At 37.4% G+C, this 27,687-nt stretch overlaps 1 protein-coding gene across 1 annotated transcript in view; it reads right to left on the bottom strand.

Annotated features, from left to right (window-relative positions):
• EMC2 (ER membrane protein complex subunit 2) overlaps window positions 1–26,473 on the bottom strand; it is a 36,710-nt gene extending 10,237 nt beyond the window's left edge. The window contains exons 1-7 of the mRNA XM_015618764.3: window positions 26,356–26,473; window positions 19,889–20,002; window positions 19,183–19,247; window positions 14,797–14,882; window positions 11,955–12,012; window positions 1,099–1,184; window positions 872–931 (exon numbers count right to left, since the gene is read on the bottom strand). Of these exons, the coding sequence (XP_015474250.1) occupies window positions 872–931; window positions 1,099–1,184; window positions 11,955–12,012; window positions 14,797–14,882; window positions 19,183–19,247; window positions 19,889–20,002; window positions 26,356–26,443 (557 nt within the window). The 5' untranslated portion in view covers window positions 26,444–26,473. The remainder of the gene's footprint in view (window positions 1–871; window positions 932–1,098; window positions 1,185–11,954; window positions 12,013–14,796; window positions 14,883–19,182; window positions 19,248–19,888; window positions 20,003–26,355) is intronic.
• Between the last annotated feature and the right edge of the window lie 1,214 nt (window positions 26,474–27,687).

Raw genomic sequence — 27,687 nt, 5'->3', positions numbered from 1 at the left:
TTAGTAACTATTTTCTTTGAGAATGGGGTGCGAGAAGAGGTGACTGGAGAACAATTTTTTTCCTCACAGTGAGAATGGCTATTTCTTCCTTGACAATTTGATTCTTTTACCACCCTCTGAAAAGGAAAGAAGGAAACAATGTGATATAATTCAGGCTGGGCTGAAGAACCAAAGAAAGAGGGGAAAAAAAGATAGGCGTTTGGGTGGAGGTTTGAATTAATGCTGTGATATTAGAAAACTAGTACTAAGGCTTTGAGCTAATCCTCTCACACTGGGATTTCCTCCTGTCACTACAGCAATAAAAAAAGCTAACAAAAACATTAAATATCCAATAAGCAAGTTACTACAACATTCAGCATTCTTGATCGCATCGGGTTTTGTACCCAGGCGACCAGACGCCTCCAACTCTGGATCCATGTTTTGCTTTGTGGGCTTTTTTTTAAAGGTTACTAAAAGTTCTGGGAGAGGTATGCTAAAAGAAAATTGGAATATTGGTTCCTGTGATCAACTGATTTTAGAAGTAAAGAATTTAACATCTCTAACAAGTAAAATACATAACTTTAATAAAAAATTCTAAGTGCTGTTCTCTGCTGCACTCAAACCACTTCTTTTAAACAGCAGATTTTTAAAAATTACTGAGATATACAGGTAAATAAGTAAACTCTTTTTGTTTGAAAAACAAACGCCTTCTTAAAAGTATTTGGTAGCTAAATAAGCTTGGTAATTATTTCCAGTTGAGGCCTAGTATATTGGAAATGAGACGGCATACTTTGTAACACGAGTCCTTGAAAAAAAGATCACTGAGGTTTTTGACTTACACAGAGTGAGTTTCAAATTAACAGTTTTTATGTGGACTTAGCAAACAACTTACTCATGTTCATTGATGTAAAGTTCTGCAAGTTCATGCCAAGCTTCTTGGTCACCAACAAATCTATATAGAGAACACAAGACAGAAAAAGGAAAAAAGAAAGAATGTGCAAAGGATTCTGTAAATGACTAGCACGGAAGCAAAAGCGTAAATTAAATGCAAATTCCACTTTAATTAAAAAGATTTAACAGAATAGCAAAACACAATCTGTATTCTTGTAAGACACTCACTGTTCCAGATACTCATTCAGCTCTCGGATGGCCTCGAGATTTTTCCCCTGGGCTTTTCGAATGGCAATCTTACGCTTTCTTGCTGCCTATGGGTTGACATTAATAAAGGATTAGGCCTCATAATTCCCTGGGTTTTTGTAAGGAAAGCAATTTGACTGCAAATTATTATCTCAATACCAGTGGAATTCCACTGCAGAGACACTGCTAGTTGAAGTTTATAAACATACCCTATGACATCCCACTGAGAGACTGAAAACCTTTCTTAGAATCACATTATGTATGCTTTTCTTTGGAGGCACAAACTGTATGCATTATTTCATTCAAATAAATGACTGTCCAGATTCTGATAATTACAAAACAGCAGGGGATGCTAATCTTTAGCCATTCCAACAACCCCCACCTTGTCATTCACAAGATCCATGACTGTAGAGGAGAAATGGTGACTGAGTCCTAGAGAACCCCACAGATGTATCCTGGTTGTCTCTGTATGGGCTTTCAGCTATTATGAAATATTCTTCTTGGAGTGCTGAATGGCACCTTTAACTCATGCTAAATACACACCAATTTCCTAAACAAGGAATCATCTCTCATCATTCTTGGAGCACAAAGTAGGCTCTGCAATGTAACAGGAATACAAAATAACCATTTCAATGGCAAAAACTGAGCAGTACTTTGATATCTGGGTAGAAAATGTATTTCAACTTAAACTACATAAAAATAAGTTTTAAAAATTATAATGGATTTATATTTTGAAGTCCATGAAAGTTGTCAGGCACTAGAAGGGGGAAGGATATAGAGTACTGTAATAGATGATTATTCTGTACTTTAATCCATTATTCTAGCTTCTGAATGATGCTGGTTACAGTTTTCAGGCCTGTAGGTGTTGCCAGTCTTACAGATTATTCTGAGCTGGAAGGGACCCACAAGGATCTCCTTGAGTCCAACTCTTAAAAGAATGGTCTTTGCAGAGATCAGACCTGTGACCTGGTGTTATCAGCACCATGCTCAAACCAACTGAGTATCAACACACACTTGAGGTGTGATTCAAAGCAAAGGAATCTTCCCAGCTGGGAGCAAACAGCACAGCTCAGCCAGCCCAAAAGTCATCAGAGCAGGAATCTGACAGAACGGAAGGAAAACACAACTCCAGCATAATATAACTCAAAAAAGGAATGCCATCAGCCTTCTTCCTTGCCTCTAATCCCTGTGCTCTTGGGTGACCACAACCACTGTGGACAGATATGAGACAACAGACGATCTGGTGTCTGTGACATCTACATGTACACACACACTCTTGTATGTCATTTCTCCATGAGATACTAATAATGAAAAAAATATAAACCACATTTCTCTAGTAATTACATCTCACTATTTATGCCATTCATAGCTCTCATCCTATTTCATATTTTTATAAAGAATTTATACAGTTAGGTATCACCTTTCAGAAGCTTTGACAGGACAACTCTTCAATAAAATCTTAAACAATTTCAAAATTTCAGATAGCTCTGAAATCAACATCCTCATGACATACCCTAAGTTCACAGTCACATATATCCTGCAAGAGTTCTTGTATATTTACAGTGTTTTAAACATAACTACTCTCCTAAGTATTTTTTTATCCTTTAATCCATTTGAACAAATCAAATGCTTCCAAAACAAGAGAATGGTAAATTAGTTCAAGCACCAAAACATAAAAACTAAAAATGCTTTTGACACTAAATTCTTTCCTTTTAATTCATCCCCTTTATCTCCCTTACAATCACATATTCAATGGAAATTCAGTGAAAACAACTCAAGTGACGAAAAAAAAATTCACCCTTCTGATTAAATGTAAGACACAGGCAGAGAGAAGACTCATCAGGGGCCAAATTAGAACACAAGCAGCGTGGTTTCCACTGCTTCTCTGTCAAACTGCAACCTGTGAAGTTACATACATCATTCTACTTTTACTGGGAGACATCTGGCTAAAAGCCGTAACTGGAAATTTTAACTGCTGACACTTTTATCACTGTAACAATAACACACTCTCTGTTTTATTTTTGCTTTTATAAAAATAAAGATAACAGCGTAATTATTTTCTTTAAATTCAAAAAGAATAATCCCACATGCTTATCATGCTGCTAAAATAAACAAAACCACAAAATAACAATGAAAAAAACCCCAACCAAAACCATTGTTTGCTGTCACATTTTATGGAGTTCTCAAAGCGCTTGTAAAGCAGGTCACCCCCTTCTATGGTGGGAACACCAGGGCAGTGTTAACCCACTACCCAAAGCTGACATTATACACAGCCCAGTGACCTGCCCACTGAGCCTGAAACATGAAAAGAGGGAAAGTGGGGATAACAGTGTGCACAGCCAAAGGAATGCAGCAAGAAATTACAGCCTAGGAAGACAGAAGGGTTTTTTGCAGGTAACAGATTATCGACTTTATAAATGTAGCTTTTTAAATGTAACTCTTGGATTAACAACTGGGTTATTTTCAAAACTTAAAGACATTAAGAGCCTAATTAAAGTAAACCCTTGAGAACTAAAATAACCTATTAAATATATAAAATCAATCAATGCATATGACAACTCATTTTGCAATGGCAGACAGGAACAGTCTACATTAACTGACTCTCCTCTCTGTTTCTAATGCAAGTCCTTCAATTACATCCAAGTCAGTTCTCCAAGAATCTGGAAACAGATTTTTTCCAGGGCTGCTTTACTTCTTAACCATAGCATTCCAAAGTAACATAAATCATTGGTGATTTGGACATTAATTAGTAAATAACTGGACATTAATTAATGAAAAGCTACAACTACTTCTAGTCACAAATAGAAGCAATGTTTACCTATAGCAAGCATGTAATCTAATGCAATCAAATAACAAGAACAAAAGCAATAGACATAATTAACATATTCTGGTAGTGGCACTCAAGAATTAAATGAATTAAATATACATTTGACAGAATCTCCTTGCTGCACCAAAGCCCAAGAAATTTCTTCAGTTACACTTTTACAACTTTTTAAACGTCCTTTTTTAATCTACCTTCCTCATCACCAAATATATCACAGCATCTGGGCTTGGAATCTGCGCTCTTCACCCTCAAAAATGCTGGGAGATAAGTTTATTTACAGAGAACTCCAAGTTTACAAAAGAGAGGCTCAGCCATCAAAACAGTGCTGACATACTGAGGAAGAACAAAACATCTAGTAGCACAGAATTTCTGAAAGTCATTTTAAAAGCACTGGAAAGAATTCAGTGAGGATGCAGAGTTGTTTTTAAAGCAGTTTCTAACTTTTTCCATCACATGGATAAAATCATAAAGCCAAGAGATATGCACAGAGGTGTTCAGTAGATCTGTGATTCAGAGGAGTGATATGACAGGTGAAATAATAAAGACATGAAAACAAACTACTGTTGCTCTTAATGGTATTCATAGACTACTCGGCTATCTGACTTTTTATTTCCAGATTTTCTTTGAATCATAAAGTCTATCAGTTTTTTTTTTAAAAAAATAAAATTCAATAATTCCAGAAGTCAATATGTTAAGAAAAATATATACAAAAAGGCTGGCATTACAACCAAAACATGGGACAGTTTGTGAGCTGTAAACTTCTAATTCTTGTTCTCCTTTATATCGCCCCTGAGCTCACTGTGTGAGTCAGCTCGAGTGCTGCTCTGGGAGCTGGGGCTCACACATTTTCAGAAGCATAACTAACAACAATTTACACTCATAGCATCAATTTTTCTTTATTTACATACAAATTAAACAAAATGCTTTACTGCACAGAACCACTGCCAACACTAATAACCACTTTAGCATACAAAAATTGTGATTTGTTGAGTAAAGACAGACTCGCACCAATACTCCAGAAGCTTTACCTAGCATTTATATCATATTTCCAATTTATTACCTGCCTTACAACCAGCCGATAAAAGAAAACCAGGCAATTTCATGTTTTATTATGTTAAAGGCCCTCTTTACCAAAAACCTCACATCTCAAAATACAAACTCATTTTTAGGGTATCTATTGCAAGATACTGAAAAACTGCAAAATACAGAGTACCAGTGTGTTCAATTATTAATTTGAAGTTTAATTATTAATCTAAATTAATAATTAAATTAGTAATTTAATTTCAACAATAATTTCAATTTTTGTTCTTCAAGAACATTCTTGAGAAATTATTTTTTAAATACAGAGACTTGAAATTATTTTGAAGTCTAAGAAGCCTACTAAAATAGTCACAATTATGTTGATAAAGATTTTAAAAATGGCATTCAAGGGGTACATTTCAGTTCTTCACATCACAACAGACTTTCTAGAACAAGCCTCATATAAAAATTAATTCAATCTTCCTTCTTCCACCTTAAGTAAAAAGGAAAATGCAAAACTGCCAGTGCTGTAACAAGATCTGCAGAATTTGACCATGCAGATACTATGACACAGATTTCCCCCTCAATTTTTCAGAGTTTAAAGCAAACCACTAGAATGGATATTGGCTAATTCTGTAACTCCATAATTCATAATGGAAAGATAAATGCATCTTAAAGAAGTACTTAAAGAATCAGTAACATATGGACTAAGGTACTTCAGTAGGTACAAATTTTTTAAGAAGTGAACCCTTGTAAGGTATTTCTTTTAAAGACTAATAATTCCCAATCCGGCATAAGAACTCCATTTGTTATGATTCTTTTTAATTAGCATTAAATAGACTCAAAATGAAGTGAGGACTTGAACATTTATCAGCTTCTTCCTTTCAATAGTAAAACATATCAAGAGAGAATTTTTAGGGATTGAGACCGGCAGAAGAAGAATTTCTTATCTATGTAACTACTAAAGCATTAAACACATGATACTTTTCATCTTAAAAATAATTTTTTCTTTCTTTTTAATATTTTAGAAAATGTGTATTTGGTCTAAGAGTTTGAAACATTGAAACATTTTCCTTCAGATTACATTATGCAAATCAAAACAGAAGTGTAAACAACTACAACTAAGATAGAGGGAAAAAATGACACAGATGTCAAAAATAGCACATAATCACAAACAACCACAATAATGAATTTATTCTTACTAGAATTCAGACTTTTTTCAAAGTTAGTCATGCGAGACAGTTAAAGCTTGCAAACCTAGGCAGGCACAGAGCTACTGGGTTGAAGCTGCCTTTTTTGGGATAACATAACAAAACAAAAACGTAACTTTTTGTATTCAATAAACAACCTATAAAGTCTAACACCAGCACAGAGCAATCTAACAGGAGCTAAAAAGCTAAAGCCTAGGCTGGCTTTAGGTAACATGAAAAATGTTACATACCAGCAAAAAGTAAGAACAGTTTACACAGAGGAAAGTAAGTCTTCCCTTATCTAGTGGAGCTCTTCAAGGAGTCTCAAAGTGTAGGTGAATAAAGACCCATGTAAGACTCATCTTTGACTTAAGAAATAATTTCAACAAGATGTCTCAACCTGAAGCTAAAAGCTCTGAAGGAAACTAGTTACCACTACCTAATAGGGGAATGTGGATAAGTCGAAAAATATAAAATAGAGAAAAAGATTTCTCTGCACTGAGACTCCCAGAATCACCTGTATTGAAAACTACTGCTCAGCACTCTTGGTAAAAGATCGAACAAGTGAATTAATAAGTGACATAAATAGAGATGTAAAGTTAAATGTTGATAAGGACTTATTTAAGAATAAAGAACAAGACAGCAGCAAAGAATAGCATTCACAATAAAGAATCATAATGAATATTTTACCAGCACAATAAAACAACCCATTAAATTTAATCTACATAAATGGCTGCATATAGGGTCAAACAATACTAATTGAATGTACACAAAAAAAACTGTCTGAATTTGTCCTGTTAAGAGGGAGATACTGTATTTGCAATAAAAAGTTCTATAAAACATCAATTCAATGTTCAGAAACCATCTTAAAAAATCCAAAAACCCTGCCCCAAAACCCCAAACTGAAAATACTGTGATACTGAGTTATCAGAAAACAATACACAAGAGACACAGCCATGGCATCACTTTTTAAGTCCATAATGCTCTTGCATTTTGAATACTGACTGCTGTTCAGTCCTCTCATTTCTCATCCAAATACAGGAAAAAACATAGAAGTGACACAGAGAACAGCAGCAGAGTTTTAAGGCACAGAATGGCAACAAGAACAGCAGCACATTAGAACCTCTTAGCTTAGAGGGAAGAAAAAGTGGGGAAGATCCCTGAAGTCATGAGTATTAATAAAGTGAAAATAACTGCTGACAGTAACAAACAAATTCAGAGGTATTAAATAAAATTGTTAGATTGAAGGTGTGGGAAAGGAAAAAAAAACACAAACAGGAGATTTGCACAATCCAATAAAAAATTACAACATTTAATTTCTCAATTATGTTGTAGATGTAGGCATGGCAAACAAGCAATTTTAAAAATAAATCTGTGTAGAAGTTTCATGAAGAGCCATTAAAAACAGAGTTATCACTTCTGGTACAGGAAAACTGCAACATGAAGATGAACAGAAACTGGCAGAACAAACCTCAGCATACTGTCATTGCCCTGCTCTTACACACTTCTGGTATCTGCAGTAAGTCAAAGCCAGACACAGAACAAGTTAAACAGACTTCTGCCACAACTGCAGTACAGTTGCTCTTCTGTTCTCAAATACTTAATTTCAAGATACAAAATCTCCATCAACATTTAAAAGTGCTACACACACAAAACATGGGAAAAATGGTGGAACACACTCTGCTTTCTTACTTCACTGATCATGACTGAACAAGAAACAAAAAAAAAAACAACCCTGTAATGGTATATGCTCTGTCAAAGGCAAAAAAAATATTTTTTAGGACCACATAGTGCATTCCTAGCTTACCCATCAGTTCTCACTGGGAACTAACTGAAGTAGCAGCTTCTGATCTTTACAACTCTCACCAACTCCATCCTGTCAGACAGTGCCAAGCTATCTGTTTTTATCCCCTTTAAAACTACCTCTATACACCATTTTGTTTAGGTCTAGTTCTGTCTTTCCTGGCAGTACAGCAAATATATTTAAGGAAATATATATGTCACCTCAGAAAATTCTCCCCATTAGTAGATGCTTCATTTGGCGAGCAGTTTTCCCTTCTGCAACTCAGAGCATCCTGTAGATAAATGTACAAAGATCCTCACAGAAGGTCTCTGTTAAAAATGAATTCACAGCTACTGCAGCTGTTTTAAGGAATTATCACAGTTCAGATGATAAACAGATATCCAGTGCTCAAATTCAGGGCTCATTATTCTCATCTTATTTAGTGGAGACAAGGAGGTAGGGAAAGAAACGTCACCTATACAGTCAAGATGGTAACAACACACAGTCACAGAAAGTGATGAACTCAGACATTCATGGTACATAACTACTGCCTATTTACACAATAGTAAGATTTTGATCTGAATCCTTCTAGTATTCCTGATTCCCAGAGGTCTTCAACCACTTCCTGTGCCTCACTGAAATATGTCCAGCTCATCTACAAAAATAATCCCAACATAGTAAGAGAAAGGGCAACTTCATGTGACCATATGCATACACTTGTTCCTGTTCACTCCTATAAATAATAGAGTTGATGAGAACACTGTCTTACTATTAAAATTTTAAACTCTTCATTTAAACAACTATATTTCTAAACCCATGATGGTAATTAGACTATCCACATGTCCTAAGGTAAGGAAGCTTTCAGAGTGTCTTGCATAAAAAGCGTGGTTGAAAAGGTGTTAAGAAAAACAGCTGAAGAATTATCCTAAAAAAGACTCCATATTTTCTGTGGAATAGAATTAAGGCACAGCTATGTGCCTTATCTCACTTTCCCCAGGTGTTGAGTAAGTGCTCTGCAATCCTCTTGATGGCTGAGCTGAATAATGAGAAGAAACTGCAGGTGCACTAGGATAACAGCAGACAGTCTAAGTCTAGAATACGTGAACCCAACTTCCTTTCTCTTCAACAGGCTTCTCTGCACTACTGGACAGACCACCTCAAGAAGACTGGCAAAAAATATTTAGCTTTCTAACTAAAAGGCTTTCCTCCAAAGCAAAACACAGTAATTATTTCTCAATGAAAGACATAAAGAGCAAAAACAAATAAAAAAGCCCTTTCTACCAACACTACTAGAAAACCAGTAACTCTCTTCTATTTTGTTCTGAGAAACAGAATAAGCATTTTATCTGAAGATCTAAAAATGTATCAGTCACTGTGCAGCATCACTAGAAACATTTTCAATTGGACACTACATAAAATTTTAATTAATAAAAAGTGCCCTGTGATAGAAAATACAATGCAGCCTTAATAAGAGTAATCTGTCAGCTTGACTTCTGACATGTCATCATCTCAAACAAAATAAGTAACAATGGAAGAGATTCCAATTCTTACCCTATTGAAATGTATGCAAGTTATGCAATTCACAAGAGTCACATTTCACTCATTAAAGTCTTTAGAAAAGAGACTATTACTCAACATCTACATGCTTTGAAAATTGAAACAAAATCTCTGAGGTGACATTAACACTGTTCCATTGTCAAATGAGTCATCTTTTTCAGCAAGTAAGCACAGAGTGAGACAAAACTTAGTGATGACCATATTTTAAAAATAAAGACTATTTTGAATTCTATCCTAAGAAATTAAGTAACTATTGTTATCTTAATTTCAGCAACAAAACCTCACTTTTACCAAAGTGTAAATGTCCATTACATAATTTGAGTTCAAACTTTATTTTTTATAATGGAAAATTCTGCTGTGTGTCTAAAAGAAGTAATTTTTTGGTAAAATCTTTTTCCATGCTACTTTTTGATCAGTCAATGCAAGGTATGATTTTTACACGATTTGTGTGAACAAATGTCTATGTTTCACATAAAGCACTTGCCAAAACATTCAATGTATATAAGTAACTCCATGTGTCAGCAGATCAGAAGAAATTTCTATAAAGTTATGTAAATGCCAAGACAAGCTGAGCAACGGCAGCTTTCCTAAAATCTTGCATTATTTATTTTCCTACAGCAGCCACATGTGTGCATGGAAATAATTAGCAGGTAGATAACACAAAGAAATCTACACATGACAATTTATCAAAACTTTTTATTTAACTTTCACTCACGACATTCAAGCCTTACAAATTCTAGTTATACAGCAAGGAACCTTCCTTTGCATTTAACATTCTCCAATTCTATTATCAGAATTAAGAAATCCAACAACTGTTCTAATATTCACAACTTATGCTTCTAATATTACAAGTTTATGGATCTTTATTATTTGGTTATGGAGAAAATTCAAATAAAGAAATAATCATGCATTTTACTTATTTAAATATATAATTTTGTTTTGTAATGCCATCCAACAAAACACTCAATGTTAGCTATATTGAGATAGTGAAGGGCAACTGCCAAAAATGCAGACTTCAAAGATCTGTGGTCCATAATAGTCACTGTATTATGGTGCACCATTTTCCACTGGTGTCAGCAAAAGCTCATAAAACATGCACCAAGGTGACCCATTCTGTGATATCACTGCAAATGGGTTCCATATTGGTCCAACATGACTTAAGATTTAGTGTTAAACCCTTTGGGATATGCAGTGATAAAACCCACCATTTACTGTGGACACCTATGCATCTTGTGCTCAAAACCTCTTGAGCTCAAGCTCCTACTATTTCAGGGAGAATGAAGAGTCAAGAACTGAAATAGTTCCTTTTATCCTTGCACAAATCTGTGAGTTCTACCACTGCTAAAAGACAGACTTTAACCTACCACTGTTTTCTGAGTGCTGGATTTGGTATTGTTTCCAGATGTGCTGCCTCAAAAATAACTTCCTGGTGGTTTGGGGTGTTTTTTTACCGTTGTTGCTCGCTTTTCAATTTGTTTGGTGAGGTTTTTTTAATGATTTACTTAGTTTAAGGGATGGCACATGATTTATGTCCAGCTCTGGCATACCCTAGTTAATCCCAGTTATCTGTGTTTCTGTGGGTTTTCCCCTCCTGAATAGCAAATCACATCAAATAAACTGACCAAGGAAATGTAGAGGTTCAACACACACCTAGTAAGATTTATGCAAGATTTCCAAAATACCTGCAATATCCAAAGTATTACATTTACACAGAAGTTTACCCAGTAGACAGTTCCTCAAAACCAAGTAACACTTGTAACCTCAATGATTAATAATAATTTTTTGACTTTCCAATAAACATCTATGTCATACAAAAATCTGAAACTCCATAGACTCTTCATATTTTAAGTTTTATCCTTGTGGGAAAAAAATACCAATGAAAATACATTACTACAAGTTTCTCTAGACTTTTATTTTGGCAGCTAATAGCTCACAGTGGCTTTTACAAACAGCATTCAAAAAATGCTTAGAAGAACAGTACAGTCTGTCTCAGACTTTGTTTTATACAACTGGCATGCTTCATGCATTTTGACTGAAGAGCTAGTAAAGTGTCACACACATAAATCAAAATAACTGCTATTCAATATATAATGTTAAGTATATAGATTCAATGTATAATCTTAAGTAAGATTATGCATTAGAAACACAGAATACACATGGCAGACTATATTAGTCTTTTGAATACTGAATGTTCTGGGAAATGAAAGAGTTGAAAGGCCCAATTCTAAACACTACTAAGATTTCTGGAAATATCACTAGTTATAATCTCTCTCTTAAATCAGTGTTTAAGCAGGTATTCCATCACACCTTCCCATCATGAAATGAAGGTAACATTGGTTATTGTAACAGAAGACTAAAGGAAACAAATACAGTAATACAGACACATTTTTCCACACTGAAACAGAAAACAGTCACAGTTTCAAACAACACATTACTGCAGCTTAGAATTATCTTTTAAACTTACTGTATTAGTTGAATCTTCTTGTAAAATTCTGTCATATAACTGGATAGCATCATCATACCTGTACAAAGAAATCATTCACATTCATTTCTGCTAAGACAGAACTTTTGACTTTTTGACTCTCTTTGCAATAGTTAATAACCCTCCTGCATTTTTTATACTGAAATATAATATACATATACTAAGCAAACTATATTTATACAAAATTCTTTTGAGAGAGTGCTAAGTATCAAAAGCTGTATTTTTTTTTGTCACCAGTTGTTTCATGAAATACCATTTCAGCAGCAACACAGATATTTTACACCCAGACTCTCACTCTCCTGTTCTCTCTTTATCTCTACCCAATAGATTCAACCATCATTCAACCATCACATCCCTACTCACCCTTTCATATCTCCCAAGAAACAGAAACTCCAAAATAATGACATTCCACTTCATCGTTGTAACTTAAAAACTCCATGTAAAGTTCCATCTGTTGTGACTTTAAAAAGTATAAACAGCTGCATACAGCAAACTGGAAAGATAGGAGTCTACCAAAGACTATAATAAAAATGTCTTCCACCATTTCCCACTTTTTTTACTTGTTTATCAATTTATTCTGCTATCTAAAGTGTACTTGAAACAGCTTACTTCAGGGTCTATGAGCACTTCAAACTTCCTGGGAAACAGTTCTGTGTGTTCAGTCAGCTGTGTACACAGCCTCAACAAATTAAATCATTCAATTCAAACCACATTTCACTACACAGCTGTTGTGCTATCACCACAGAACTAGGGCATACATTGTGTTTTCATGTGTAGTTTGACAGGTAGTTTGTCAGAGATACTGCTGATTGATTTCTGATGCTCCACATTCCTTAGACATCACCTTAGACACTCATTTACACACTTGCACAGTTCTCCAAGCAGTGCTGACATTACCATAGCTCAGCTGTCCACTCCAGCTACCATAATGTATAGGAACTAGTGTGAAAGGAAGCACAAAACCAGAAATGAGTAGAAGGTGACTGCTAGAGACCTGAGCAGATGTGCTGTAAAATGCTGTATTTGTGCTCTCTGTTAGTTGCTGCTTTGTCAAATGCATTTTAGAAGACTGAATCTGGTGGCCATAATCCCAGCTTTACACAGTGAAGTCCCAGAACATTATTATTTTTATTAGCAAGTGTCTACAGGGATGTGTCAGTCTATGGAGATGTTCTTCACTATTTCCTCTTCCTGTTGGGGAAAGGAGATCCTCCCTAGACCCTACAAGTCACTTAGAATTTAGTAAGAAGTTCACTTCAATTGAAGTAAACATGATGCCTGCAGCCTGAATCTTTCTAGCCTTCTTTTATAGTCAGGGGAGACAGACAGGCTTCCTCCAGGGCAATGCTTAGGGTACCTGCAGATGGGTTCCTGTTCAAAACAACGCCAAGCTGAAGCCTCTTTCTACTCTGACTTCTGGAGAAAACAGAACATGAACTATGGACATGAAACTTCAGTTTTTGTTAATTTCTCTGTTCCCTGATACTCTAATCTCAAGGATCTGATCTGACAGAGACATTTTGTTAAGAACTGTGATGAGCACTTTCAGAAAGATCAAGCTCAATAATGCTTCATTGCTGAAACCACACATGATGTTAGTGCAGCAGTCATCACCCACAAAGATCAGTTCCCATGCAGTAACATCTTTAATGTAGTCACATAAGCCTGAACTGAATTATGATCTATTGTACTTCTGAATAGAGTTAGGAAAAACTTCTGTCATTCTCTGCTTCTCTACCCAATATAAAATAAAGGCAAGAGAGCTAAGTTTAATGGAAATTCTTCAGAAAAGATGCATTTTATATAAAGTGAGTGTGAAACATAGAGCATCTGGTTGCCCTGAGACAGCTCTGCTGAGTGGAGTCCATTTATTCTTATTGATTCAAGCAATGGACATTGATCAGTGTTTCGTATCAAATGCCATTTCAAAGCTAATTTTGCAAGAATGTATTGGATTAAGAACATATGCTAAGTGTATTTTAAAAAAGCATTTAGGGTGTACTTCTAATTCCTTTTTATCATGATGCTCCAAAGGCTCCAAACTCACCAACTCTGTATGCAAAATGTGGCATGGAACAGACTTCCTATCATTCACAGGCACTGGAAGCCATTCTTAACATCCAAGAAAAGTGCTATTGAACAGAATGCTGACAACAAAGATGTATCCAAGGAGAAATGTGTACAATAAAGGTCATCCTCAAATCCTCAGATCACTCATCTGGAAAGCTGTCAAGTTTTAATCTGTTCACTATTTTTAGTAATTTCTGTAAAATGTAGTATGTTATAGCCCTTCTACAGGATATTTCAAAAAGCTAGTCTGATTTTTATGTTCTGCCATTCAATTTCATACGTTTTTTGATTTCTATAACAAACTCTATAGATTTAATCCTTTTTAAGCTAATTTACCCACACTGAGGAAACAAGAGTAAAGAGCTGCACCCTGCAGTAATCAGGAATATTAAAGAAGAATTAAGGCAAAAAAACCACTGGCACTGATTTTCATATGCTGCCCTAGCTCTCTCAGATGAAACTTACACCACACAAAATTTGCCAAAAAACTGTGCAGTGCTCTACTGCATAATGACTTAGGCTGTAAATGATCTATGATCTCTGATGGGAAGATTGCAAAAATGAAACACTGCACAGTACCTGCAAAAATGCAATACCAATGGCTAAAAATCTTAAAATTATCATACACACTGTTACTTGCTATACAGAAACTGCCCAGCATTATTTTGCCGTTTTGTAATGGCTGAATGCTTTTTAAGAAAGAGCAAACATTGTTTTCTAACAGAAAGTACATTTTTTAAAATTCAAGCTTTACCTTTCCATAGCTTCAAATCGCATTCCAGTTAATCGTTTAACTCTGTGGCTCCCAGGAAACTGCCGCCTCAGCTCCTGAAGGCAAAACTATACAAAGAACCAAAAATACTATTGTGAATATAATTATCTTCACAGAAGCTAGAAGAATAGGAAAAAAAAAAGGCCTTAGATCGTAATTCAATTACCTGTCACACCAGTTCTGAGTAAAAGTAAATACTAATTTTTGAAATAAGCAATATTTCAAAATAAAAGCATTAATAAAGAGAAGGTTGGAAACTGAAATTCTGTTAGATGACTAATTTTAAAAAGTATCTTCCATACAGGGCATTAGACTGTCAGGCCCTCTTGGAACTAGTTATTTGCCCAGAAAATTACACTCACCTACTAAAACAGCTCTGACATTATTAAAACTTGAATTCTGTTTAGTCGCCCCACAATGACACAATGACAGTAAAAAAAACAAAGACAGTAAGAGTTTAAGTGATATTTCTTTAATAAATGGATATTTCACAATGGAACAAACTATGCTAATACAATGCTCTGTGTTTATTTTTAAAACAAAACTTTTAAATCCAAAGTAAATGTTTCCCACTGGCCTGGGTACAAGCTGCTGGCAGAAGAGGCATAATTTTAACTCTTGAAATCAATGAGACACCTGGGCTGGATAAAAAGAATTCATCACAGGCAGATTTTTCTGGATTGGTAGAAGATGTTTGGCAGAGGGGCTGAGTCACAACTTCCCCACAGCAAACTCATAACCCAATCACGAATGCAGCTAAATAGCACTGTAAAGTTCATCTCTGAGTCATGACATTGGGAAGCAGGACAGACCATAGGCTCTAAAAACAGACCAATGGTGTGCATCATGTTAAAAGCTTCACACTGAATCCTCCTCTTCCAGGCATCTATTTATGCAACTCAACTTAGAATCTTGCTCTTCAGACCTCAAGGTCTAGCAGATGCCCATCTACTAGCATATGCTCCATATCATCAATCCACTGGTCAAAGGAAAAGCAGATTTTTCATTTACAGATCAGTAACCATTAGTAGGATCCCTCTTTGTTTCTGTAGATAAACAGGTTGCTAAAGCACATCCAAGAGGAATACTTGCATCTCTCCCAGATGCTAAGAAATAGAAGTGAGAAAGCAACAGTGACCAAAGCTCTGATGCTTAGCTTCAAGCAAGAACAACTATTTTTATCCCAATCAACTTAATTTGCAATGAACCAAGATCTTTACAACAAATTGTCATATAGAAAGGATGAGGTTTAGCATAGAAATTGTTTCGTGGTACTTTGAGTGATATCTAGGTGAACTGCTGTTGCTCTAGTCATAAAAAAATCACATGTATTTAGCAGCTTGTTACAAGATGTCTGAAATAATCTCTGACCATTCTTAAGAGACAGGAAAATTTACAAAACACTCCAGAAAAGTAGATTCACTCCAGCTTTTAAAACCCAGACAACCCTGTAGACTTCAAAAAGAACTTTTGCATACAACAAATCCATCCTGTGGTCCAGTGATCAGTGAAACCTGAAGGATAGTGATCTTTATGAACACATGTACTATTTTTCTCCAAAAAAAACCAAACAAACCAAGTAACAAAAATAGTAACATTTACAATATTAAAGTCCACAATCTGTAGATGGACTTTTACATCTAAAAAATCCTCACTGACAATATGAAAGTAGTTCTAAAGTGCAGGAGAAATGCAAGGCCAGAATTGTTCACATTAGATCTCACTACACAACCATTACCCAACCAAACACAGCAGCCTACTCCTGTAAATTAAGCTATCAGACACAATAAAGTGACAGGAAAAGCTGTAATAAAGCATTAACAACTCACTGTAACACCAATAAAACCAAAAGTGCATAAATAAACTACATCAACTATATCCTCAAAATGTTCTGGACTCAGAAGCACTGAATGCCCTCTTTTTAAATGGGACCAGTAACCCTCATAGTAATTTATTTTGTTGAGGACTGGTTTTGCCCCATGTCAATAATTTACGTGCGAAATTCTTTCAGAATTCTCTGTTACAGTGGCAAACGTAATTTGCATGTGAAACTTCAACATGTACTTAATTTACTTTCTGACTTTTTAAATATCATACAAAGGCAGAGAAACATAAAGCTGGACTTCAGCAGATAAAATACTAGTAATGCAAGTGCTGCCAACAATAGGTGATAGCACTAAACCACCTGTGTGAACCCACTGGCTGGCTACAGCAGGGGCATGCATTACACATGGGCTTTTTGAGAAGGATAGAAAGGACAGAAAATAATAAATAGAGGAAAGAAAAATAAAAAAAACAAAAGTCAGAGAAATTACTCTGAAAGCTACCTCAGCTTCTCATTTGGAGCAGATGATATCTATCCCCCTAAGCAAAATGCATCCCAGCTGTCAAATGCTCACTGCTAAAAAAAACAGAAGTGACAAAACTGTTTGTCTGCTTTGGAGCTACAGCTGTAGTAAAATGCCATGGATGATGTTGACTTGTTTGAATTAACTATCTCTTTATTGTAAATCAATTAAATTAAAAAATAAAAAAACCTCTATGTTTCCACCTATATTTTTAATCTCATTTCTGAGATGCGTATAAAATGTTGCATTCCCTCATCTCAAGCAATATTCCTTGAAGGGCACAGACACTGAAATTTAAACTCCCTGCCAGGGTTAGAAAAAACAAAGACTGTTTCACAACTGATTTTTCAACACTGGCTCCGTCAACAATTTTGTGAAAGTCTTCTTTAAAAGACCCTGAAAATAAAGACCAAATCTGTTTTACATATAACTCAGGACACAGAAGTGTATTTATTTAAACAGTAAGTCTATTTGTTTTTCTTTAAACAAACAGCTATACTACAACAGTATTTTCTTCTGAGGGACAAAAGAGAGCGAAGTTCAGTGGGTTCACTAGTTCAAAGTCTTGTACTATATTTTCCAATTTTCCAGCATATTTAATTTCACCATATATATATATATATATATATATATATATATGGGACACCAGATAACCCTGTCTAGTTCTGCCTACTTTCAATCTTCCCTTCTCCCAATTTCATCCTCTAATCTGACCCCTTGCATTAAGTTTTACCCAAATGACATCACATGAACCTTAAAGATTTTATGACATATTTTGTCATCTGACAGAGAACAAGGCATTGGAGGAGTAACTGCCATGAAAGACCTGGAGCCCTGAAAGTGGCTTTTTACTTAGAATAAGCTCAAGCTTGATGGCTTTCAGGACACAAGGTAAGTCTCTGTTTTCTTCTGACTGTTTTGTGAAGGAGGGGTGAAAAGATGATTAAAATTTTCCTGTAAGACAAACTTTTGCCTTTTCCTGTTTTTGCCTTTAAAGGATTAGCTAAACTGACTGGGTTGTTTTGTTCATTTGTTTCAGTGGCTTTTTTTTGTTTTTAATCTAACAAACAGGTTACAGTTCAAAATAAGCTAATTCTATCTCAATTGTTATTTATATCATTCAAATAAATTTAAATATAAATTTACAAAACTCATATAAATTGAACGCATATAAATTGACAAACCTCAAATATCTATTAACAATATTTTTATCAACAACCCCCAAATAACTTGGATTGCAATACTTTTGGAGGTCAGCTGCTCCAAATCCTCACTCAAAAGGGAGCCAGTTTCCAAGGGAGTGCAGAGCCATATCCCAATCTAATTTTAAAGTATTTCCAAAGGAGATTCCACAGCTTCAATGTGTCACTTGTCATAAAGCATTCACAAAGTTCTTCCTAATATGTAAGTGGAATTTCCTTTGTTGCAGCTTATGCCCCACATTTGTCTTCTGTTGCATACCTATGACAGTATGTGCCCACCTTCTTTATACCTTCCCTCCCATCAGTATACATTCAAAAATCCTTCTTGACTTTCCTAAGACTTAACACCAATCTCCCAGCCTTTCCTTACACATTATGTTATCCAGCTCCTTGTTCGTCTTGAAGACCTGCTCCAATATGTCAGTGATTTCTTTGATGGCAGCCAGCATGACATGTAAGATGGGTCATTTTACCTCAAAACATTCAGAAAACCAATATAATTTGAGAGGTTTTCAATAAACACTCTCTGTACAATATGGCAACTTCAATATTATTCTTGACCTTTAGCCCATACCAGAGTAGCTGTAAATATTTTCATGGCTATTGGAAGTGAAGTGATCTGTCTAAACATAAGTTATGCCTTAGAGGAGGTGGGTGGTGGCAGTTTCTTCATAGCTGCGTATTTCCTGGTAGATATTCTTTCTACCAGTCCAGACTATGGAGTTCAGAATATCCTGTAGCTGTCCAAAAAACTATCTGGAAGAGATATCCAGGACAAAAACATACAGTGTGAAAGAAAAGTCAACTTGAAAACTTACCAATGCCAAATCATCTCGACTGCAGTCCAGGGCAGCAATCATCACCTGTTCATAAATTATCCAAACTGGAAACAAAGAGACAATAAACGCAGATAATTGGTTTAGCGTTTGTTTAAGATAATAGAAAGCACCTATCATGTAAACAGGATTAATTAATTCTGTCTGTACATTTTTCCCCTTCTACTTCCATGAATCACGGCTGAAACACAAACAAATTAAGAAACTGCTGGAATTAATCAAAAACTTATTCAAGCTATTTAGTGCTTTTAGTGCCAAAATACTTTCTGACATCTTGAAAGGCAAAAATGCTCTAATTCTCCATTTTTCCCAAACTCATAACTGCCATATCCTAGACAGATCCCTGTGAGGACTTGCTTCAATTTCTGTCACAGTGTTGAAAATCGGGCAGAATAACATCTAAGTAACAGTTTCAAATTAAATTTTCACATTGCAGTCTAAATACTAATACAGCAAGCTAACAGTTCTATCAGGTAATTTTTATGGGTGTTCTCACTGCAGCCCACATTTGGGAAAGAAATAAACTCTTGGAATTCTGGAAGCCTATTAGACTAAGAAAGTAATATATATTTAATCAACAACAGCATTTAGTGAAAGAGAATATAAAGCCTGTTAAATAAAACAGAAGACTGAAAAAAGAAAAGCAAATCAGAAAAGGAAACTTTTAAAATAATGATTGTTTACTTACTGTCATCTCCAAGTTTGGATGCATATTCATTAATTAACTCTTCTCCAACATCCACTATCTGTTCACTGTTTCGGTAGTTTTCTTCTCTCCATTTCCTCATTTTATCACGCATATCTGTGGGCAAAGGGAAAAAAAAATGAGATTTTCAGATAGTAATGGAACTTGAATGTTCATATGAGAGATAAGATATACACATATGAAGAATGGGATTAAAGAGCAACAGAGCTAAGAAAGTGACTTATAGTAATATTAGCAAACTAGTAGAGAACAGATTTCTGAAACCCTATTACCCAAACTGTGTTCATGCTCTAAAGTAATCACTTCAACTTCTAAGTTTGCAGTCTCTCAGAACAACAACGTATGCAGTAAAAAAATTTATACCTAGCTATCCCATAAATAAAAAAAATTATGCATTGTTAGGTAAAATAACCTACAAGAGATTTCTCCTGAGTAGTTTCACACATTTACAAACAACACTAAAACTGCATTTCTGCTACACGTTGATAAATTTTCACTTGAAATTTTAGAAAAACCATTAGAACTTCTACACTGAAAGGAATCAACACACTCCTAGAGAAAGGAGCTTCAATGAAGATAGACATAGATGTGAAGGCTTTCTACATCAGGGAAGTATAAAAGGTATCACTATTTACCTAGGCAAGAGGGAAACAATAGTTTATTCTATTATATAGGATTTTGTTTCAAGAGTACGTTTAAGATCTCCAAGAGAGCAGGCATATTCATCAAGTCAGCTAGAGAATGCTACCTTGCCTCAGCTTTATTTATCCTCTAGATCAGGAAATTGCTAAGAATGTGATTTTATATACACATACATTTATATATGTATAGCTGTTCTATACACAAGAACAAATTTTGAGAAAACTTAAGGAAAACAGTTTTCATTACTAGATACTGGCTTTACTAATAAGAAGGTACCAGGATAACTGTTGCTAATATTTTTTTAAAACGTTACAGCAGCTGGAAAAATAAATACAGCAACAGATCTAAACACTGTCAGTTTTTCTTGCACTTCAAAACACAGAGTTAACATAAATGACAGTTAAAAATGAAGCACTGAGAGCTGTTCCATCTACCTGAAGTGATCTCGGATCGCTCATAAGACTGTTACTGTGCTACATTTTGTGTTTTGAAATTCAACCAAAACCACCACAGGGTTACATTTCATATGCATGGGCAAAGTTAAATGGTTCTAGACATATGATGGTCCCTGGAAATTCAACGTCAGACGGCAAGAATGTGAGTGAACACAAACATTCACAAAAGCTGACAAGCTAAATGCCTAAAAATAAATAAGCTGTCTGATTTCCACCCACTCATTTACTCGGAAATTATCAATGCCTCCATTCCAGTGTAATTCTAAATGGAATAATGTCTGAATTATATATTAACAGAAGGTACATCTACCATTCATCACACAAGTACACTTACAGCAATGGAAAAAAGCCCATAGAACAGAGAATAGAACATCAGCTGATGAATTAAAGATTTATTAATTTTAGAAATACTGAATTTTATGTAAAAGATAGAAGAAAGAAAACACTAAGAACTGCAGTAAAATTACACATGGCTTTTCACAATGTTGACAAACAATGATTATTTTACTAAGAAATCTATCAAAAGAGTCAGAAGATAACACCTTAAGTCTTGGACACAATACGAGGCTGGGCAGAAGCAATTAGGGATTTAAGAAGAAAAAATAAAGTAAGGTAAAGAAATGTCTAAGTTTAATTACAAGTTCTCCTGTCACCTATACGCTGGTGCTGAGCAATTTATACATTTGTTTTAGACTTGGGTTTTTCTAAATTGGCCTGCATGTGACATGTAAATCAAAGTCACAAGTTCTAATGAACAGAGGCACTTGGGACAATGTTTGCTCTTGCCTAAAACCACGCAAGAAGTCTACCACAACCCAAGAGATACACCCTATGTTTCATTTTTCTGTCCAGAAAGGTGTCAGTTCATTTGGCCTGAGCAACCAGATATGAAACAACCCTCCTATAATTACCTACACTTCCACTTTGCATTGCACGTAGTTTTCAAGTCCTTGATATCTAAAAGCACCTGATGAAATGAAGGAAATTACCACTTTGGGGCAGACAGAAATTTCAAACTCCAAAATAGCACCGTGGCATATAGCTGCTACCACAGCAGTCGCTCAGGGACCCAGCAGCCATTACATTTCCAGAGCTTATGTGTATATTGATTCTCTGTTACAGATGCCAAATCTGCGCCCACAGTCCACATCTGTGCACTCTCATCTGGCAGGTGCAGGCAGAGGCACAGGTGTCACAGCTGGGTGATGCAGATGCTGCCTGTAGCCCTGGCAACTCTTCTGTCAAAAAGGCCTCAATCTAAAAAAAAAACCTAGCATCTCACCTTTGCCTGCTGTAATCCCATAAATCCATATAGAAAACCCAGAGTAAACTGATCTGACTCTTTGATTACAACTGAAAATTAGGAATACCTGAAAGAACATAAAGACAGCACAGAACACAACAAAAGCACATCAAAAACAGTTAATATGCCCATAGATTATTACAGACATAAAATGTTGGGCTGTTTCCTACTTCCTAGCGACTTTCTATACAAACTAAATATGAATTGAGCTTCTAAGCCACAGAAAGGGAGTTTGTCACCTAAAGTGGACTCTGACTGGAGACATTAAAGATAGCAGTGCTCAGTTTCTAAATTCATTTGGAATTTTCTCTTCTCGTATATAATATGTTCCCAGATATACACATTTGCAAGAAATATACACACTGTTAAACTTCATCTTATAAAGTATTTTATGAGATTTTCAAAAATGACGAAGGGTTCCTTGAAAAAAGTCTCACATGGTAATGAAAACTTTTTAAGTGCCACAATTGAAGCAGTGCAATTTTTAACACGGAAAATAGCAATACTAATTTAATGTTACAGAGAACTTAAGCAAGAGGTATTCAGCGCTAATAAAAATCTTAAAAAATACTTCTTGCGTTTTTTCAATTTATATCAAAAGAAAGGTAGTTTAAAGAATATGCCATTCCTTTCTCTTTTTCATTTTGATATCCACTGAGGAGAATTATTGACTGAAACAAGAGTTGCCATGACTGCACTCAAAGATCCTCAAAAAGCTCAGAAGTCACTGATTCCCTTTGGTAGGGTGTGATGTGCTTAACACCATTATGCTGCTGTGCAAGGGTAAGAAAAGAAAACCTGGCTTATTCTGTCCAATTCTGACAATATGTCAGATGCATTTTCCATGGAAGTTGATTGTTATTTTAACAGCTCTTGAACTGCTGTCTGTTTGCAGATCACACTAATTTTACACTTGTGTACTCCAAAACTGGCTCCTAAAATTAAATTGCACAGATGTTTGCTTTTTTTAATATTTCCACTCCCAAGAAAATTCACCTACAATGTATCACTGAAAATATGCTAAATGTTTATTCTGCAAAGTTTCTACATTATTCTGCATAGCTTAAGAAAGTCGCAGTAAGAGGCTGCACATCACCAGGTACCAAGTGATGTGCAAGCCTACTACATCACACTCCCTGGCTACACCTGCAGTTTATGGCTTCCTGTCACTCCACATAGTTTCTAATTTTTTTTTTTATTTATGAAGGAAGCAGGAAATATGCCATTTTCTCTAGGATAATTAGTACCAGTATTAAAAAAAACCCAACCCCCCCAAAAAAAATAAAATTAAAAGCAGCAACATATCACCTTTGTCTCAAGTAAAAAGTTTTAGTGTAAAATATGGTATTGGATCATCTAAGCCCATTGAACAAGGCTATGAAGTTAAACAAGATGTTTTGCTGCTACACAGATTTCCAAATACACTTTAAAGCTTGAGATTCAGCAACAAAGTAAAGAAAGAAAACTTAAAAACAACACTCCCACACTGGAAAACACAGTTATTTTCAGTTATCTTTCCTAACCACCCGTACCTTGCATGTACTAAAAAAATTTAACAATGGTTAAACTCCTACATCTGTCTCAAAGAACCTGAGTGAAAAGCAAAGCAAGATACAAACTATTTAATTTGCTACATGTTATTCTTCTTTCCTAACTTTAAATCACATCTTTAAGCAATAGGTAAGTATAAAATGTCCTCTTTAGAAAGGCCTGGATATATAAAGGACATATCAACCACAGACCTGGTTTCACATAAATTAGGCACTTTACAGAGATACAAAATGAGCTACATAAAATTCCTAGAACTGTGTTCAAGTTCTTTGCTAGGAACTAGGTCACAACACTGCTGGAATCACTTCACCCATGAAAAGCTTTGCTGCACGAGTATCTTAAAGTTAATGTGACCTTTAATGTTAAAGCTCACACAGACAAAAAAAGTTATCTTTTTTAAGAAAAATCTTTGTTGAAGCATCCATTTTCCACTTTACTTTTCATCTCTTGCAACAGAAAAAAAATACAGAACTTTTCAAATACATGTTTCCAAAGTGGAAACAGTCCCTTGTACCAATACACACCAGCCTTTCATTTGGATGTACACTTGAAGAGACTGAGAAGCTGATATGACAAAACTCATCAGCTGGTCCTCCAAAATTTTTCACTCAATCCCACCCATATGCAAAAGTCTACACCTAGCACAATGCCACAACTTTCAATCAGAACTCTTCTAAACAAAATGTGGAGGTTATTTCTGAGAGTAGGAAGCTCACCTCAGTAAGAATTATCCAAGTCCAAAAGCAGTAAGCTTGAATATCCTACCTGGCCTCTAAATTAGACCATAAACATACACTCTGCAAAACAATACACTCCAGGCCAAAACAATCTAGGGCTAAATGTACAGAGACAAGTTCACAGTGCATGTTACCCATCCTGTGAAAAAGCTCATTTCTCTTTTCCATCATCAATACCCAAGAACAACAGGAAAAAAAACCCCAAAAAACTAAATCCCTGCATTTTGTAATAACATCTGCTCAAGAAAAAAAAAACAACAAACCAAACTGGAAAATTTTTCAACACAAGGTGGTTTAGGGCAACTTCTGTGAAAATCTAACAGTAACACCAGTATTGATCCATATGATCTCCATCCAAGTTGAGCTTCACAAGCACCATACCTTCATTCAAGAGATATAAAAGAATTGTCAATCAAGATTTTCCCATTTAGTCTAACGACATCATGGTGATACAACCAAATATCAAAATAAAATTAATTATACAGTGATCTCCAGACACACTGACAAGCAAGCTCACGCCTTCACCCTTTTTAATTCAGTTACTGCACTATTTTCTTCAATACCAGGTGAATTTTTTTTCTGAGATAAATGGAATTTGAACCAACGTCTCAATGCTTGAAATTCTATTTTGTTTTGCTTCAATACTAGAGAAAAAAGTGCTGGTAAGACACCATGGGCACTGTTTCAACGGGCAAGTTACTAGCATCTGATAAAATACATCCCATCCAATGTTCCTCCTATGAGCTACAAAACCAAAGTAAGCACTAATTCCTGACTGGGTAATTATTCTACCGCTCAATTATTTCTTCACAGATTGGCAGAAAAGAAATGAAAACCCAAGATCACACAGCTTCTCTCTGCATTATCTTCTCTACACTACAATGTTTGCAACTCATGGTACATCGCTACAGGTTCCCCCTTTACGGACAAAATTATTATTATAAACCAATCATTTATTCTTCATAGGAGATTGAAAAGAGCTTGAGTTCTGTCTTGAGCTCACATGTGAATACCAGTTATAAAAAAAGAATCATTGAGAACGTCAAGTAAAGCTCAGACAGTATTGCTACATGAAAAATAAATCACCATTGTGATCGAGCAGACGTGAAAGCTATAAAGACCCAGAGGGCGGGATTCTCAAAAACTTTTGTCACTTCAGACCTTCTTGGAGTTTCCCCACAAACGTTTATGATCGAGTTTTACTACACTATTAGGTAATTTTCAGCTGACCAAAGGATGAGCTATGACACAAACTGCTGACCCTGCCAAGAGCCCATTTTTGCTGGTATGCGCTGTACCCAGAGGGAGAAGGCCGGGAAGCGACGCAGCGGCTGCCGCTGTGCCCTGGGGATGCGGGGTCTGTCCCTGCGGAGCAGCGAGGGGAGGCGAGGGGAGGTGAGGGGAGGTGAGGGGAGGTGAGGGGAGGTGAGGGGAGGTGAGGGGAGGTGAAGGGAGGATGGCCCTCCGCGCACCGGGGCAGCGCGGGGCGCTCCGAACCAGGTAGGGGACCTGAGGGCACCGAGGGGCCGAGGGCAGGTCATCACTTCTGCGGTCCGGCCGCCCACAGCCCGAGGAGCCGGGCGGCCGGCAGAACCGCCGCCCCTCGCTGCTGTTTCTCGGGCCTGTCCGGCCGCCCGGCGCCGGCCCAAGCCCGCCGCGCTCCGGAGCTCCGGGAGCGCCGCCCCCTCCCCGCGGCCGAGGGCCGGCCGGGCCGGGCACGGTCCCTGCCCCGGGCGGGGACCACCGGCTGCGCGGCGTTACCTTCCCAAGTCACGTCGTACATCTCCGACACCTTCGCCATCTTGGCGGCCGCCCCGTGACGCAGCGCGGTGACGGCCCCGGCCGTCATTGGCGGGAGGCGGGAGCGGGCCCGGCCCGCAGGGGCCGAGCCGGGGGACGGTGCGGGGCTGCCTGGCGCCCGCAGCCGCCGCGCAGCCCTGCCGGGCCAGCGCGGGGCTCCTTTCGTCCCCTCCGTCCCTGTTGCGGCGGCCAGAGAGAGCCTCGCCCCGCTGGAGGGGAGCCTCCGAAGGGCCAGCGCGTCAGGCAGCGGGCACCGGTCCCGCCGGGCCTTTGGGCTCTCTTAGCCCTTGCTCGCGTCGGGAGCGCATGACGGGGACACGCGTGATCCCCAGCCCCCGGCGCTCCGCTCCTATACCGGCCTCGTGCACTGGGCTGACAACCTCAGAGCCCAAATTGCAGGTGGCACTAAGGGCTCCCGGTAAATTTCCTGTCTTACAGCCCGCATAAACTGTCCAGGACCAGTTCGTATGGTATGAGGTCGTACGCCTTGAACACACGCCGGGCCCTGAGGTGCCCCGTGCGGGTTCAGCATGAGAACTGCCAGTGTTTTTCCTGCCCCAGGCATCCTGGAGAGGGGCATGAACCTTCGAGGGTGAACCATCGGTTTCTGTGTGTCGTGGTTTGACTCTGGCCTATCGCCAGGTACCCACGGGAGTCGCTCGCTCACCCGTGCCACAGCTGGGCTGCGGAGAGGGGAGAAACAACGAACGCTTCATGGGTGAGACAAGGACCGGGAGAACCATTCAAGGGCAAAACAGGCTTAAGGTTGCAAAGTTAGTTTATTACTAACAGGATCAGAGGAGAATAATGAGAAGTAAAATAAGCTCTTAAAACACTCCCTTTTCCTTGTCGGGGAAATCCTCCCACCGACAGTGCAGTGAGGCAGGGCGTGGGGGTTTTGGTCAGTTCATCACCGAGATTTTCTTCCACTGCTCCGGTAGAGGAGGTCCTTCCCCTGTGAGACCGTAGGGTCCCTCCCACGGGAGACAATTTTCCGTGAACTTCTCCGGCGTGGCTCCACTCCCACGAGCAATAGCCCTACCTCACCTGCTGCAACATCAGTCCCTCCCACGGGCACACAGTCCTCCCAAAACCGCTGCAGCATGGGTCACTCTTTCACGGGATGCAGTCCTCCAAGGACAGGCTGCTCCAGCCTGGAAGCAGGGGCCGCTCTCTCCACCAGGTCTCCCACTGGATCACAGCCTCCTCCAGGCCTCCACCCGCTCGGCGTGGGCAGCTCCCGCACGGGCTGCGGGTGGATCCCTGCATCCCTCATGGATCCCTGCATCCCTC

The sequence above is a fragment of the Parus major genome, chromosome 2 (assembly GCF_001522545.3).
Source record: "Parus major isolate Abel chromosome 2, Parus_major1.1, whole genome shotgun sequence".
Classification (NCBI taxonomy): Eukaryota; Metazoa; Chordata; class Aves; order Passeriformes; family Paridae; genus Parus; species Parus major.
Note: the sequence above shows the minus strand (reverse complement) of the source record. Positions and strands in the feature narration are given on the sequence as shown.